Here is a 17,882-nt window from a genome sequence, read left to right on the forward strand (position 1 = left end):
AGCTGTGGAGGGGCTGTGCTCTCATTCCATGAGGCCCTTTTGGGGTTGGCCATTGTTTGGTCATCTCCCACTGGTGTCAGCAGGTGAAAGGTTTTTGAGGCAGAGAGGATCAGAGGTTCATTCATGGTGCTGTGGATCTGATGTAAATCCACTGGAATCAGTGGTGTGGCCAAGAGCAACTTCCCCTGTTGACACTGGTGGGACTTTTGCTCCAAGAAGCACTGGGAAAGGAGATCCCGTGCAATTTAAGGGCCAAATCCTCCCCCAGGGTAGCTGGGGGTTAGATCTAATTGCATCAAGGCAGCTTCACCCATCAACACCACTTGAAGTCCTTGATTTAAAAAAAAAAAAAAAAAAAAAAAAAAAGGAGTGGGGGAAGACGCAGAGAGCAGTGAAGACTTCCCAAGCATGTGGCAGGTCAGACTAGGTTATCAGCAGGCTGTTCTTCACTATTGTTTCCCTGAGGTTACAGATCTTTTTAGTTATTCCTGGTTTGTTTTGGATCTTGGTCTGCTTTCTTCACTTCTGGGGTGCCAGTAGACAGAGCTAGATTTTGTAAAGGGGTTTAGTTTGCAGACTTGACCTTCCAAGGGGTAGAAAGAAGTGAGTCACCAAGGTTGGCTAGAGCTGTCAGCCCCCGTTGTTTTGACTCTGCCAGCTGTTGGAGTTCATGTTGGCTCATAAGCATTCTAAGAGGGCCATAAACCAGTTGCTGGGATCCCTAGACTCCCTCCAGGCAAGATCTCAGGGTTTCAATCCTATGTACTGTGCTCTTACTCTCAGAAATCCCCAAGCCCAGCAAGACCAGTTTGAAAGCTGTAAACACAGTGGGACCATTTGTGAGCAAGTATGAACTGGCCCAACAGACTGGCATTGCATACCCCAGAATCTGAGTCACTAAGTCAGTGGGAGCTGGGAGAGGTATGGTCCCGATCCGAATTTATGTGCCTGATTTCTGGATTGGGTCCTAAATACATAAGGATTAATCTTGATACCACCAAACCGAACTGTTAAAACTCTTCTGTAGCAGAGCAGCTGCAAGTCAAGATGCAGGGTTCTCCTTTATTTTTGCAGTTCACTCTTTCTATCCTAACATGCAGTCAGGCGTGAAACTTTCAGAGAACAGACAGTTAGGAAGAACGAAGAGAGAGCTGGGAAGCATGGTGGTGTAAGAGGAGAGCATCAGAACTGTTGCTGTAGAGGTGTTCGAATGAGGGAAGTCTTGCTGCTAGGGTATTTTAGAGATGTGAAACTATCTAACGGAAAAAGGGATGGTGGGCTGGGAGGATGAGGAGTCCTGTTTTGGGGGTCTCACCCCAGTAGAATTGGGTCTTTTGGAAACATAAATGAGTGGTGGGCTACAAGGCTGAGAGAAAGTTTCCAAAGAGGAGGAAAGCTCTGTGGTATACATATAGTGACATTTGCTGGCCTTAGTAATGAATAAATGCCAAGTTCAGTGTATTGTGTGATGTGTCCTGTTTGCCTAACAGCCTAAACCTTTGAGTATAAGTAAGTGTAGTGTTCTGAAATCAGTGGTGTATTTCCAAGCTTAGCTGTGTTAGAACTGTGTGCTATGAGCTAGTCAGGTTGTGTATGTGGAAAATACATATTAATATATAGAAATATATATATTTAAACCTCCGATGTTTAGGAGGAAACCAGGGAAATCCTCCAGGAAGTAAAACTGTGGAAATCTTTGCAAATGTAGTGCATTTTTTGATGTGCATGCTCCATGGAGACGCTGACCTGTCCATATTGACCATTGCTTTCCTGAGCACTCAGAAGCCCCTGCAGCACTGCTCAAGTGCAGAGCTCAGCTCTGTCTCCAGAGCAGCTTGCATTGAGCTGGCAGAGCGGAGTGCTGCTTGTGGCTCTTCCCACCCCGTCGCACAAGGGACAACTGGCCAGAGAAGCCTGAGGTTCCAAGACCTGATGTGATTCCTTGGCATTTAGGTGCTTCATGCATCTTCACACTCCTCAGTGATGTCCTTTCCTATCGCTGGATATAGTAACAGCCGTGAAGGTAACATGTCACAGCAGGCAGAACATGTCAGGAAGGCATGCAGACAGTTACCAGTAACCCCAATCTCACTGTACCTAAGGAAAGACCATGCCCTTTCTCCCTATTATTTTTGGCCCTAAGTTCCACATTGAAAGAGACACTACACTTGCCACCATTTCACCTTGAATTCAATGGGAATTTAGCCCTCGACTTCAAGGGTAACCAAATTTTGCCCTAGGAACATCACTGAGGTGCTCAGACCACCTAATCCAAGCATCTCCATGACTCTGGATGAACCACTTATCACCCAGGGCTTCAGGATTGCTTCTTCTCAATGAAGAGCATCCATCACAGTGTTTGAATGAACCACGCTCAGTGAGTGATCAAGATATGGCCTTATTCTTCCTTAATACATGAAGTTTTTGGTGGCATCTAATTCCAAATCTAGGTATGAAGTGCTAGCCCGTAGTCTTAAGTTCCCTCTCTAGTGAAGGAACTTTCCAAGGGCCATTGATCTACCGATTTTGGACACCTCTCTTTGGGTAGGATGAATGATCCTTGGAAGGTTTCGATTTTTGCAGAAAGAGCCTGGGAGACTGGCAGGGCCTAGGGACCTCCCTCTCAGACAGGAGCAAAGTAGGGATATCAGTCCTATCCTGGGCTCCCTGTGCACCATTTCCTCAGCCTACACCCAAGCACACAGTTTAGCATCACACTGAATGCCATGAACTGCAGCAGGTCAGGCCTCAGGGTGAAATCCTGCATTGCTCCACCTTCCACAGACTTTATGCCCATCTGACCCACTCAGGTTTATCAGAAAGGAGACCAAATCTCTGCCCTTTCATGTTCACTTTGGATTCTGAGTTTGTCAATCCCACTGGGAAAGAGTGCTCTGCTGTTCTGTGCTTCCAGTTACCACAATGCAGATGCTGTTTCACTGCTAATTTGTAATGTTTGTTTTGCTTTCCTTGTAAAAAGAAAAAAAAATGTTTTGCTTTTTACCCTGTGAAAATTCCTATGCTGTCTATTGCTTGCTTTCTCACTTTCACTGTATTGTACTGTTACTCCTTTCTGCAAAATGGTGCTAATTGCTGACTGAGCTCCTGTTTTCTGACTGCTTTGCACACCGATCACATGCTTCTTCATTTGCAACGCGTCCAGTGTGAAAACATGGCTGCCATGAATTCCACAAACTCTTGCCTCTTGGAGGCAGATAGGAAGTGTCTAATTAATATTTTGTGGCCTGGGTTTGGTTGCATATCACAGATTGTCTCTTGTAATGTGTTAAGCACACCTCCTTGTGGTGCTTTTTCATTCTTGCTGTTCTAATGAGCATCACACACACACACACACACACACACGTTAATGTATAGCCAATTGATTGTGACGTGCTTGTGATCTTTGCTTGCTCAAAGGGTTTCTTTTCCAATGATAAATAAATGCTAAAGACGAATACCACCTCCTTGATCTTATTTTCTCGATAAGAAGCACAGTTAAGTGAAACACCTTTCCAACCATAATCAGATTTGTGTTGCTTAGAGCTGCCACTTCCATGCCTGCCGTAGGGACAACTGAGCTGTCACAGTCTGACTCCCTTTAGATGGCTGCTAACCTCAGACTAGCCTGATGGGAAAGCTAAGCATTTGCAAATGTGAAGATGGACAGTGAAGTCATGTGGACGGAGCAGGTAGTTTGCTTTTCTTTTCTATGTGTACAGTGTCTTGAGCAGAGGGTCCCTGGTGAGTGCCCTGCATGCAGGCTGCTGCTGCACCTTGCTCGTGTCCACGTTGCGCTGGATCAGGGAGCAGAAACTGAGCCCCATCAAGAGTTGGAGGGAGGGGAGGTGATGTGTATGAAGTCACTTAATTACAGACCCTTTTCCAACTGCCTATAGCTTTTGCTCTGGCCCAAACCACCTGAAAGGCCCGTGAGAGGGGTTGAGGGGCTATAAATCCTCATTGAAAGAGGTGGCAGATTCTTGGGTTGAGCACTTTTAGTGTGCTGCAAGCCTGGCCACCATTGAACAGGCGCTTGGCAGTGTCCGTGGAAATGCAAAGCGCTCATTTTATATTAATGAAAGCATTGTCTATCTGGAGAAGGTGATGGTTGAGAAGAAAGCAGAGCTAGAGGCACAATTTTATTTTAAATGGTGAACCCTGATCTTAGCTTCACCTCTTTTTTCTTTTAATTAGCCTGTAAGATCCTACCTGCAATTTTTATTTTTAATCATGTTTTCTCTTTTAATGGATATTCCAATAACATCCCCACCAACCTGGAGAGATTTGTCTGTACTGGGGTTTTATTTTGAAATCTCTCCTCCAACACAGCTCTGCTGACTTCCGTGGAGCACCAGCTCTTTCCTGCCTTACAGTTTCTGGGTGCTACTTCTCATCCTTGCCTGGTCTACAGATCACTTCTTGAAGTATTCTATCTGTGACTACGTGCTAATAACATTGCTGCTTTCTGATATCCTGCTGTATCACCCTGCCTTCCCTCTCCCTTCCCCACCAGCTTCATCCATTCATCAATCACACATAACTATATGACCTTTAAAGTGTTTTAGCTGAGCTGTAGGTCCAGGGATTTTTCATTTCACCCTTCCACAGTTGGTATTGGAGAAAATGTTCATTGTTAAAAGACTGGTCATTGATGGGGGCTTACCTATGACAATCCATGTTGGCCAACAAAATGTTTTGCCCATGACACAAGGATACAGGGTCTTTTCCGTGCTGCAGCATGGATGGGTCATCCATCTGGTGCCACCCAGCTACCCACACTCAGTGCTGGAAAACATGCCTTTGCTGCCTGTTGCTCTCTGAACTCGCTCAGCATTGCAAAGCCTAAACACCCAAAGGGGCAGGGTGCATTTTTAAGTGACAGTAGGACCTACTGGCCTGATGACAGGCATGGGGACCTGGACTATTTGGTCTTTAACCATCACTGTCTGAACCCCCTGCTACTGACTCACTCCTTCATCTTTGCCAAGTCATTACTGGCTGGCACTGCCCACCTCTTACCAAGGGCTGTTTTGAGAATGATGTCTGTGCAAAGCACTGGAGGTGGGTTGCTGAAAATTAAATGCTTTGTCTTACAAGAGCATTTAGTGCGGAGGCACTGGCTGGAGTAAAAATCGTCCAAATTGTCAACGTTGGTGTCTGGGTGAGGGGACAAGGAAGTGGGAGAGAATATTGGCATGTTGAATTTAAAGAGTCAAGTCTGCTTCTCAAGTTCTTGATAACAGAGCATCTGAGTGCAGCTTTGCAGAGATGCTGCTTTAACAACTGCACAGTGTGAGCAGCCCCATGAGGAGTGGCCTGTGTGTTTCCGATTTTAATCAGTCACTTTCAAATACATGGCGTGCTGAGGGCTCCAGCACACCTCCCCGGGAGCCTTATGCGTGGGTGGATGAAGAGGTTCCTGCCTGATGCTCTCCATCCCGTTCCCTGCATCAGATGGAAGCTTAAGTGGCTTGGACACAGGACTGAGATTTACTAATTATGCCACTCTGAATCTCTGAGCTTCCTTTGAAAACCTCAGTTACCATTATTACATCCCTGACTGGTAAAGCCAGGTCAAAGGATGAGTACAGATATTTCATCAGCTGACATGTCAGCCCTTATACAAATGCAGCCTCTTATGTCACAATATCCTTTGGGTTTGGGATTTATATAGAGATGTGCCAGTGCAGGAGAGAAAGGGACTTCCTAAGAAGACGTATCTGCCATAGCTGGTACCTCCCAGCATCCAAGGAATAACCACCATCCCCAACAGCAACGTCAAATAAAGAAGAGGAGCTGCCTAGTATGAACATGATGACATGGCCATGTTCAGCACTAAGAACAGTATCTTTTGCACAGCTCGAAAATACTGTGATGGTTCAGACATGGGCTTCAGCTCTCCCAGGTTCCAGCTGTCACGGTAAGTTTGATCCTGTTGGGGATTTGACATCCCACTTCCATTTGTCCATATTCACATGAGCTTTCTGGGTTGGGAGCAATTCCAGTAATGCCACTGGGTCTTCTTACAGGCTCAGAGATCTGTGATGAGGGATAACACAGCTCTGAGTACTTCAGGACTGGTGGGTTATCATGAACTATGGATTGTTTGTAAACAGTCTTAATTTCTGTTGCAGGGTGCCTTGGAAACAGCTGCCTAATCAGGACTGTCATGTGGCGGGGATGTGAACCCAAGGATAAAAGAGAAGCCTGCTAATGGATTGAAGGCGTCTTTATGCTTTCTAAAGCGCCAGCTTTCCCTGCAGGAAGTCTGCTCCATGGAAACCAATGGCAAGGACCATGTGCCAGAAAAATGATGGATGAAGAGTAGTGACAGATCTTAGCAATACATGAGAGCACTGAGGAATCATAACTGTTCGTTCAATGTTGGCAGTTCAATGGTGTGGAAGATGGAAAGGGGGAAATATTTCTGAACCCCTTCTTGTTGTCACCTGCCCACCTCCCACCCCAACCAGCCTGAGACATGCAGCAACCTCAGGCCCCTGAGCAAAGTTGGGTCTTCCCGTATCTTCTTGTGGAGCCAGAGACCTGTGTGCCCTGCCTGACTCTGAGGGAGATCTGGAGAGCTGGGTCACAGCAAAGGGTGAGGAGCACCTTGCATGGCATGTAATGGAGGGGATCTCACCACATGATGGCTGTGACAAATAGGTCTGTCTCCTGCAATTAAACAGCACCCAGGAGCACTTGATGGTGCCGGTACCCGATGGTCAAGATAGGGAAATCCTGAGAGTACTCCCTGGTCATTGGACTGACCTGCTCCTTGGCATGATTCAGGATTTAGTACCCAACTGAGGACCACTTCAGCAGTGGCCACCTTGCTTGAAGCCAAGAGATTTAACAGCAGGGACACAAGCCAGCAAGGCACCTTTACTGAAATAGTATTTTGGAGTCACAGGACAGTGGATGTCCTTGCTTGCCACCATTGCCACTGCTCCCTCCCCTCTCCCCAAATGTCATTGCTGATCGGACTTCTGTCACTGTTGGCTCCTTCGCATGCCCTTCCATGTTCTTACCACCCCACCAGACCCCCTCTGCCCACAGTGCTGCTATTCCTTCTTGCCTTCAAAATCATTTTCCCTCCATCATCCCTGCCAGCTTTTCTTTGTCTGTCCCACAGCTGCTTCTCCAACCCTTCGTTTTTTCCCACTTCTCCCCCTCCAGCACCTTTACCTTCCATGTCATCCTAAATAATCAGCTCTGCCAGGAACCTTCTCCTTCCCATCTTCCTCAAGTTACTGTCTCATGTCCTGTCTCTCGGACTGTAAGTCTTTTTCTTTGTCTTTACTATGTGATAACGCTCACTGCTTAGAATAAATAATACTTCACCTACCAATTGCCCTTTCTCCTTTCTTGGTGTGGCTTCAGTAGATGTGTCTGCAAGTGTACTGTGTGTCTGTCCTCATGGCCAACTGAGCAGTCAGTCTTGCTGTCCTAGCTCTATCCGTGATCTTTTGGGATGACTCTGCTAGTGTTTTTGTTCCCCCGTACCTTCATTCTTTCTTCTTTACAGCCACAGAGACAAGTTTAGTTGTCTGTATAGGAGCCCAGCATATTCAGAGCTGCATGACCTTCTGTCCTTTGCAATTCTGGTGCGTCTGGTAAAGAGGTTGGCTTTTCTCCAGCTTCATGCAGAGATGTCCTGGGCTGACAGGTGGCTGAACAAATGCAGCCACTGAGGAGAATGAAGGAGAGATCTTGTAGCCCAGAGCAGAAGCAGCTGATGGTAAAGGAACTGTGTTTCCTGGTGCAATACAGAAAACAGTGTGCAGAAGCGTGTCAGTGGAAATCCAAGCAGATGCACCTCTCAGGGGAAGAAGCAGAAGCTGGCTTAGCAGCAGGACATGTTTCAGAGATGGATGCCCAGGAGGCTTCTTGTAGTCCAGAAGGTGCCCTGAACATCTGCTTCCTTCATCCCAGGCTAGGACTAAATCTGCCCATACTCAGGTCCCTGCAACCTGAGTACAGCAGGGACCCAATTGTGACTAAGTCCCAGGTGGCTCCTTGCTGCCTCCTTGTCCTAATTTAGTGCCTGAAAGTGCTAGTTTGGATTGTGCTGGCTGGAGCTATCAGTGCACATGGAGATGATGCTTCTTCCCAGGTGCTCCATACACACAAGGAAAGCTGCAGGAGCATCTCAGTTCCTCTACCCTCACAGTGACCCCCACTGCCAGTGGTGTTACACCACCTTGCCAGAAGCAAAGGAGACTTCTTACCATGCTGAGTGAGCAGCAGAGCTCACGGTACGGCCATCAGTCTGATGTCATGGGCCATCTGCGGAACTTAGGTCTGTAGTCCTAACTCAAGGCCAAACTGAAGCTGGTTGGTGGACATGGGTGGGAGAAGGATCAAGCAGTGCTTAGTCCCCTTGGCTTACTTCAGTGCCTGTTCCTGTCCTTAGGTGTGCAAGAGCAGAAAGAAGAGATGAAGTGTGTGGAGAGCTCCTATCCTCAGTGAGGAATCTGGAGATTTCATCTAGGACAAGCGAGACCTGCCACTCTGTTCTGCTTGGCATCTGCAGGCTCTAAGGATTCCAGTGTAGATGCTGGAAAGAGGCAGTGGGAAAGAGGATCCCTTAGTGTAGGTAATGCCCTCATCCTTTCCTGTGTGCCACCTCACCTGCTCCCACCTGCCATGCTTTCACAGTGCTTCTGCCTCCTCCTCCAAACTCTAGACTCCCAGGAGTGCAAAAGCTCTGGAACAACCTAAACCAGCAGCCAAACATCTCAGCTGCACAGTTTTAGGAGCTGAATAGTATTCAGGACAAGATTCCTGCATGGCACTGAGGTCCATAGCTGACATTGAAGTCTTCTAACATCTACACTTCTGCTAGCAGAGCTTTGGAAGAGCGTGTATATCTGCTGCTTTGTCGGTGGGCATTTGTTTAAACTCTGAAGTGCTGAGCTCCTTGTTGCTTACCTCATACCTACCTCAGGTCAGGTTTCACAACCAGACACTTTCTTCCCCTGCAGCCCTTGCTAGCCCCGGACTGGCGCACATTTCCAGGGGCCACCCAACCTATGCAAGGGATAGCAACACCTCTGCTTGCTTAGGTACAGACACAGGCTGAAATGCTTCATTTCTCTGCTTTATCTTACAGCATTAGCCCCACTATTTGATGCTGTTGCCTTTTCCAAGGAATGTAACTTACCAAGTACAACATTAAGGCCATTTTTCAGGGCAAAGACAACTTGGTTTTTTGTTACTGTTATCTCAGACAGCACACTTCAGTGCACAAAGGGCAGTAAAGCATTCAGAAGGGAGAAGTGACTCGCTATATCCTGCAACCTAATTGTTAATTGCATTTGCCCAGGAATTGATGAGTCTGTATCTTCTGAGAAACATGAACCTGCCAGTGTCCTCCTGGGTGAGGGCTGTAACCAGAAGGTCAGGTCCTCCACAGAGGAGAGCCGTCACCTCACCTAAATTCTCTGGGAAAGAAAGGACAGATTTCTTGTGATTCTTTTTTAAAAAATGGCCCTTCAGCACCGAACTTAACAGCTCTGTGTGCCTGGGACTATTTTGCTGTTTCTGAGCCATCAGTAGAGAATTCCTGCTGCTTCTAGCTTCTCTTGAAGGCAACTTTTAACTTTCCATGTGCCTGGAGTTGGATCTGTCAATACGGTCTCATAACAGCTCCCCAGTAGTTAAACTGCTTTGAACGAAGATAAATGTGCAGAAGCAGATAAACATGTTGAGGTCTTTTTGATATGAGACCACCAAAGCATTAAGACCTGAATCACAGAAGGACAGGGATGAGCTGCAAGCAGGTCCTCCACATTTGTGAAGAATGGGATAACGTTGCTGGAGCCTGTCACTGTCAGAGGCAAATTTAGACCTCAGGTCACAAGACCCCAGCTCCCTGTTGTTATACCAGGACCAGCAAAGAGGAGACTGTGCTACATGTGCTTATGGTGGTCATCCACTGGTTATTTCCAGACACCATGTGCTGCCTCTGGGATACAAGCCCCTGTTGAATGTCATACTCTTTCTGCATCTCCCTCTCTCAGATGTAATCTGAGTAATGATCTGTCACTTCCAATTAATATCTTCTGCATTTTTCACCTTGATACATCACATAATTAACCCAACAGTTTGCCACTGGCAGCCCTTGTGAGGGCAAAGATCTCCAAACTCTTTCCTCCTCACTTGGCTATGGGGAAGATAATTTGTAAATGTTGCTGCTTGTGTGTTGGGACTTGCTACGTTTCAGGATTAGGCTTTCCTTTCAACCCTCCAGTTTGCACCCTCCCAGCTCGCTCCTCCCAAGGCTGGTAGCCAGGGCCAGACCTTGCTGTGCAGCCCTGCAGAGAGCAGCCAGGGCTATTCTCCTTCTGGTGGGAGGCTGTGCAATGTGTTGTCCCTGGATACCAGTTCCTGGGGAAAATAATGTAATTACCTCCCCCTCACACTCCTTCCAGTTTAAAACAGGTTTGGAATGAGCTTTACTGGGACGGACAATCACACAATTGCCTGTATGCAATGCAAAGAGGAAGCCAGGGAGTGGGGATGGGACACAGATGCTTTCTCCTCCAGGAGGCTCGGTCATAGCCAGTCTGCAATACATGGCTGAAGGATGCACACACTCATAAGGAAAGAGCTGAAAGATTAAAATGAAGTATCCACCCATGCACTGCCTGCACCAGCTTTTTTGGTTGCCTTGACAGAGAGGTACCACATCAAGACTCAAGAATTCAAGGGTTAATTCTTCTGATGACTCTAGCAGGAGCTAAGGGAAGTGTTGTTGCAGGGTGATTTCAAACAGTTTATGTTGCTCCAGCAAGAGATGACTTTTGGCTTTCGAGCTCTATTCTGAAATGCAGGGCAGCAGCAAGGGCAGGGTTGGACACCAAGGAAGAGGTGTGATTAGTCTGGTGTTGACCCACCTACAACTTGGATCGTCACATACATGTTGGCACAGGAAGACCTGAGCTCACACCCTCTGCCTCCTCCCTTACTAGATCAAATGTGAAGACATGCTTAGAGGGGTGGCTTGGCAGAGGAGTAGCTGCTAGTAGCCTTCAACCTGCTCAGCCTGCACATGTAAGCTACCTTGGGCATGCTCTCCACTGGCAAGGATGTGCAGGCATCTCCAGCCTTCTCCAGAGACCAGGCAACAGGTCCTGTCCTAGCAGGTGTCTGTACGTGAACAGCATGGACCTGATCTGTCCTCACAGCAGGGCATCTTTTCAAAGAGGACCTGCCTTGCATTTTCCTCTGATCCCTTGATTTACGGTGCTGGGCTCACCTCATTCCCATAGGAACTGGTAGGTTGGAAGGACTTGGCAGTTTTCCTGCACTGAGGATACCAACCTCTGCCAACAGCTTCTGGCAGCAAATGTCTCTTCACTGTAAGCACAAAGGTCAGGACAAGGGTGAGTATTTCAGCGAGACCAGTCCTGCCAGGCCTCTCCACGTGGTCCTGCCCCGTGAGCCTCTCATACAGGGATGGTTACATTTGTGTCTGCGTTGGGCTGGTTTCATGGAGCAAGGTAACTAGCACCTGTCCTGGCCGTGGTGTCAGCCTCTCCTTCCCTCCTTTAACTTGCAGGCTGGAACCATTCTCAACACAAAGCCAACATGAGGCTGGGGAACGAACAGGGATCTCCACACTCCCCTAATGCAACCACTGTGCAAAGCTGTCCATTTTAAAGCTGAGCAGGTTTCTCCCACCTCTCCATCTGCTTTCTGCAGCCTCACAGATCCCTCCCCATCCATCACACATCTCTCCTCATCCCTGGAGATCCTCCTGCTCTTTCTCTTAACAAAGATTGATTCCCTCATCCCCTACAGATTTTCCCTTCCCATCTCTCCCTCTGCACTTCAAAAAGACCTGACCTTCCCTCCAGCACCTGTCCAGAGCTTCTCCTGGCAGCATCTACCCTAACTCCCAGGTTCTGTTCTCTTATGCTCCCACCCAAGACTACCCCAGGTACAGAGCTGGCCCCAGAGCTGATCCAACGCCTTGGTGCCATCATCACCTCCTGCTGTCTCCCGGGGCATTGAAGAGGAGGGGTGCTCTCAAACTGGGGTTACTGTATGTTAGCTGGGTTTGCTGGTTGCTGTCAGTTGTTTTAACAGGCACCTGGTGCTTCCTGAGCAGCACAGGAGCTCGGCTCCCCTGCGTTATAGGGCTTTCACCATCTGCCTTGAGGGAAACAAACTGCTTCTTTGTGAGACAATTTTACAGCGAGGTGCTCGTTCGATGCAGGTTATAATCAATTGGCAAGCATTTTTCATAGCTGATGGGTGGGCCTGATCCTGGTCACGGCTCAAAAAGTTAAGAGCTCCAGCCCTCCCAGTGTTGTGGACATCAATGGGTTTCAGACCAGTTACTTGTGGGGACCAGGACCAGGCTCAGCAACCAGCCTGAGAACATACCAAACATGTGCAGGCTACTTGGGGAGCAGTCTGCAGAGCCACTTGTCATGGGGCAAATTCCAGCTCAGGGGTGGGTGGCATTTTGTTGTCATACACCAGCCGATTGCTCTGACAGCTTTGCAATGATGCTCTTTCTCTGCTTCCAGGACCCCTGAAAAAAACACTGGTGCTACAGACCAAGAACCAAGTACCTTAGTGCAGGACCAATGCACATGAAGTCGAGTACTTTCTTCTGACCGGCTGCTGGAGCAAACGTATAGTCTGCATGAAATGTGTGTCGTCTGACTGGTATACAATAAAGCTGATGATCAGAGCTGAATGACAATTTCTCTTGTCTGTCAAGCACTGAGAAGTTACTGTCACCAGGATCTATGTAATGCAGTTAGCATGTCTGTGCCTTGGTTTATATTCAGTAAAGTCATAGAAAGAAAAATGGGTCCAATTCGCCCTTTCTTCATACCTGTGAAACAGCACTGGTTTCAATGGTCTCTCTAGTTTACATGGGCAACAGAGAGCTCATATTCACGTCCGTAACTCATGGAAGCATCATACTAGATTTTAGAGATTATCCTGGAAGCCTGGTTGATAGGATCAGCAACTCTTTTCAGTAATCCTGGGAAGTTGTAACGCACTATACATTCTTAACTGGTGTCAGGAACTTGCATTTGGATGTTGCCAGATGAAGCATGCCTTGTGCAACACCTGGCAGGTCCCCTTGTCATTGTGTGATAGCCAAGATCATCACGGACCTTCTCCTGAGGCTGTTAATGTTCTATTTGTTCAATTTGCCATTTAGGGCAAATGCTGGACCAGACTCCAAAACTTGCTGGCAAATTAGTATTTCTTCTGAGCATATTTACCAAAAATGTTTCATTGAAAAATTGTAAAGTATGAACTGGAAATGTAGGAGTAACGGAGCTGGTTCATGGGATTAGCAGGCCTGGTTGTTCTGTATGCCCATCTTTCCTGGGTGAGGCTCCCTATGTCCATAAGACATATGCAGCATATGGTGGGAGATGTAGTCCAGCCCTACAGCCTGTCCTCTATAGGTGGCTAAGTGCACAAAGTACCCAGACAACAGTTCTAGCAAGGCAGTGGCCCACCATGCTCCAATGAATAGTTCTAGGTTTATGTGAAAGTGTTATTACACTTAGAGCTGGGATTTGCTTTATTTTTTGCAAGCGCTAACTTCAAAGCAGAAAGCTGCTCTTCCTTGCCAAATTAATTATGCAAGGCAGCTACTTCATCAGAGGTGGGGAAAGCTGGGCAGCTTCCATGGAGCATGGCAGCTCCGAAGCCCTCTGAAACCAGAGGGTCTGGTTTGCTGGGTCTAGTTCAGAAGGAAACTGCCCTGGGCTTGGAGGAGTCATTCAGGTATTTCAAAGTAAAAATGCAAGTTTATGATATAACTCCTCCTCCATAAGTACTCCTCCTATACAGACCCCGGTCCTGTGCAGGAGTAAATCAAGAGTGATTCCAGCCATGGCTGGATCAACTTTAAAATGAGCGAATGTTGTAGGAGATCCAGTCTTCACTTGCAGGGATGGGTGGTCACTGCTGCTGTTTGCTGTTCATATTGTATCACTATGGCGTCCCGTGATGGCCAAAAGCCCAAGGGTGCCAAGAGCTGTACAGACATGGGACAAAAACACAGGGACCCCATCCAAAGAACCCTGAAGGCAAAGCAGGAACCTAAAACTGCCTCAAGCTCCTGATGTTCACCTTGTGGTGAGTTCTCTTTGGGAACAGGAAGGTTAGAAAGAACCTCCTTGTTAAAGAGATAATATGAAAAGGAGTATTTATCTCAACAGCGTTTGTAGAACCAAAAAGAAACAAGAGTAAATCCAATCAGCGAACCATTGCAAAGCACCTCCGAGAAGATGTGAATAGTAACTAATGAAATATTCAGCACAAAGGGAAGTAAGATTACATGCCTGCAAGTAATTGCACAGAGCGTGTGCCTTGCTCAGTAGCTGAAGGGTCCTTGTTACACATGATTAAGTAATTGATTTTTTAATATATAATTACCATGATTGCACAATCATTAGAAAGGAGCCCAGTCCAAAGCTCCAGCACCAGACGTTGGTGGCCTGCAGGAGGTTTTGCTCCAGATCCCTGGTGCTGCTGGTGTCCTGGGGAAGCAGGACCTGGCAGGCATCTGGCTGTTGCTCTCAGATGTCTCAGGGCCCATCACTTGTCTCTGAATCAGAGGCACCCCAGGCAAGAAGGCACCATAGATCCAGTCAGCCAAGGATCTTATCTATATGCAGTTATTGCAGTAACCCAGATATCCATGGTGGAAAACATGAGAAGAAAGGCTTGTTCTCCTGTCAGTATCTGATGTTCAGGGAGCTGGCTTGGAGGGGCAGAAAAGCCAGCCCTCATATTCACCAAAATACAGACATTTTTTTCTGCCTCTTCAGCTCCCTGAAGCAGCTGAGTACAAGGCGAGAGCAGGAACAAGAGGCCACCAACTTTCATTTCACCAGTGGAAACTCTGGGGAAATGTGTCAAAATTAGTAAGGCTGAATTTCACAGGGGTAGGTTTTGAAACAGCAGAGTTGTTCAGTGCTGACCTAAATCAAGGCAGAAGATGCCCACTTCAGGAAACATTTGTGTAACTCATAAATAACACATATTTTTCCATCCGACTGGGTACGATATTTCAGACCAGCCACACCCCTCAAAAAAATTTAAAAAAAAGCTTTGAATTTCATTTCTTAATGAAATACAGTGTTCTGATTTAACTCATCATCTCCCTCTTCTCACCTCAAAATTTTCATTTTGCCACAAGCTGGAATATTCACTTTTTTTTTAAAAAAATTGTTTGTTTATTAATAAAAAGTAACAATTTCTGCATCCTGGCAGATTTTGTTCTCCATTGCTAATATTTCCCTCCCCTTCCTCCTGGTGTCAACTGCTATCCTCAGACACTTGCTTCCTTCCATTTCTCATTCCATTTAGCTTTTCTTCCCCTACATAATATGTCCCTCTCGGATTCCTCCCACTCTCAAAAATAATCAAATCAAGATACTAACTGTCATATTGCTCACCCAGCATATTGTATATAATTTCCTACTATGCTTCTCTTTTTAGATTGCAAAGTATTTGTGTCTGGGAGTTTCATTTTGTGCTCTGCCCATCTTTGTGCTTATCCCAAGGTATTACTGTAACAGGCGTGATTAATAGGAATTATCCTCCCATAAGCAAGTGTAATTCAATGCAGCTGAATTTTGCATGACTGCTTTATCTGTAGTGTACTTGGTATAACCTTACAGCCTTGCCTGTGCTTTGTATCAGCAGTGGTACAAATCTGTGAGGCTGACGGAGAGGGGGGAATCCCCCAAGCAAGCAAAGTCAAGGCTAAAATAGGAGCGACACGGGAGATCAGAAATTAGAGCAAGGAAAGAAAAGAAGTATTTTGAGATCAGAAATTAAATGCAACAGAGGGAGACAGAGACAGGAGACAAAGTTTTCTCTTCCCGCCTCCAGGAGCTGGCTGATAAAACTGGTCTGGGGAGGATATATCCCCTCGAGAAGAGGAGCAGCAGTACTGGAAAAGAAGAGGAAAGTGTTCAGGATGGTGTTTCAGACTGGATTTTACCCTCTGTAGATCCTGGGCATCACAGCTCTGAGAACTTCTGCAGATTTTCAGGGGAAAACGTTGCCCAGGGCTGAGGAGATGTATAAAGTTCACAGGAGATGCTTTGCCCACCAGTGGCACTAGCAGCATGAACATGGGCTAATGCTGCAAAACTCCTTATCTGATGGGTTATTTCCATTTAATAAGGCAGTGACTGAATGAGCTTGGTAGCTGGGGGGAGCTCCCAGACAGATCCATTGAAGATGAGGGCAGAACTGAAGGGGATTCAGTTAGCAACTGCTAACAGCATCCATGGTATAAAGTGGCCAAAAGTGATGGAATTGCATTAGTTGGATTTTCCCTTCTGATTTATGGGCCACTTCCTCAGAAGAGTGTAAATGTCCTCAACTGGATTGACTCTTTGCTGTTTTACAGTAGCCAAGGTTCCTCCAAAGGCACAAAACATTCAACAGCTCTTTTTAATGCTGTGAATAACATGTCAGGTTTGCTTGGTTCCCTCACCCCCACCAACGATTCCTAGATGACTTAGGCTCCCTTGTTTCTTCAAGGCTCCTAAAAATCCTAACCTGAATAATTTAACCTTATTCACACCCCCCTTCCCTCCATTGTCTTTTCTCTTTTGTTTCCTTTACCTAGATTTGTTTTATCTCCTGCTGTGCCATTCCAGTCACTTCATTCCTCCTTCTGCCCTCATGCATCTTTCATAGTTTACCCCTCTTTGCTCTGGTGAGGGGTAGGTTTTCCTATTTGCTGGCAATCTGGTTTTGTGACATATCTAGGTTACTGTCAGGACTCCTTCCTGTGTAAAATGTCTTCCATTTTTTATGAATCTGCTTTAATAATTTATCCCCCATCAATGATGTATAATGAAATCCCCATCTGGAAATGGCTTTTTCATGTTGAGGTAATGGAACAGAGATGGGCTGGCAGATACTTTCCCTGGATGATATTTTGGTGCAAGTTAAGCCACAAGTTTCAGGGGAAGGAGAAAGCTGAAATAGCTGAGAAGATGCTGTTGTTTGGTGTGTGGATCAGGAGAGAAAGGAATGATGCTGCCTTTACTTTGCCTATAGTGCAAAACCTCAGGAGTCACATGAACTATTGTGATGCTCTCTCTCACTGGTGGCCTTTGGCTCAGAGCTAACCAGCATGGAGATCAACCACCAAAAATAGCAAGGCTCAAAATACCTTTCCCATAAAGTCATATGCACACATCTTAGGATGCCAAAACCACTCCATTACTTGCCTTCTCTGAACTGCAAATTTCCCCACTGTGGTCCAAAATGGATCACAAGATGTAACTGAGGCTTATGACCCTTACAATATTGTGAATTAATGGTGGTAGGAGAGCTGCTCTAGTCCTGGTGGTCTAGGGATCCCTGTGAGGCAAGGTTGATAGTGGTTATCTTTATTGGAAGAAGAACAAGCGTTTGAGAGGATGTTTTCTCAGGATCACAACTGCTGCACCAAATTGAGTTGAGGCTGTTGGTCCAGACCCATGCAGTGTCCTAGAATGGGTTAATTAAGGAGTCAAATGCTCACATGCAGTATTTTAATAGGCACAACCAATTATAAGGCACAACCAAAATCCTCTTAATTTTCAGATGACATGACAGGAAAGTGTGTGGGACAAATTCTGGTGTAAACCAGCATCATTACATTGATTTGAACTTTGGGTTTGGAGCAGTGTGAATGACTTAACACAGCAGAGGATCTGGGGATGTCAAACCCAGCAGCTTGCTCCTTCCTGACATTCAGCAAAACCAAACTGACAGATCCCAGTGATCCCGACCATAGGATTGGGCATATGGATATGGAATACATAGCCTTGGATCCAGGCTCAGCAGCTGGAGCCCATCCCTCAGAAGGGCCTCATTCAATG

The 17,882-nt window shown here is 46.5% G+C and overlaps 1 protein-coding gene across 1 annotated transcript in view; it reads left to right on the forward strand.

The window, feature by feature from the left end:
- Window positions 1-12,873, forward strand: part of MAP6 (microtubule associated protein 6) — a 45,513-nt gene extending 32,640 nt beyond the window's left edge. Inside the window, exon 4 of the mRNA XM_055802918.1 lies at window positions 12,543-12,873. Within this exon, the coding sequence (XP_055658893.1) occupies window positions 12,543-12,612 (70 nt within the window). The 3' untranslated portion in view covers window positions 12,613-12,873. The remainder of the gene's footprint in view (window positions 1-12,542) is intronic.
- Window positions 12,874-17,882: the final 5,009 nt, after the last annotated feature.

This window comes from Falco peregrinus, chromosome 4 (genome assembly GCF_023634155.1).
Source record: "Falco peregrinus isolate bFalPer1 chromosome 4, bFalPer1.pri, whole genome shotgun sequence".
NCBI classification, from domain to species: Eukaryota; Metazoa; Chordata; class Aves; order Falconiformes; family Falconidae; genus Falco; species Falco peregrinus.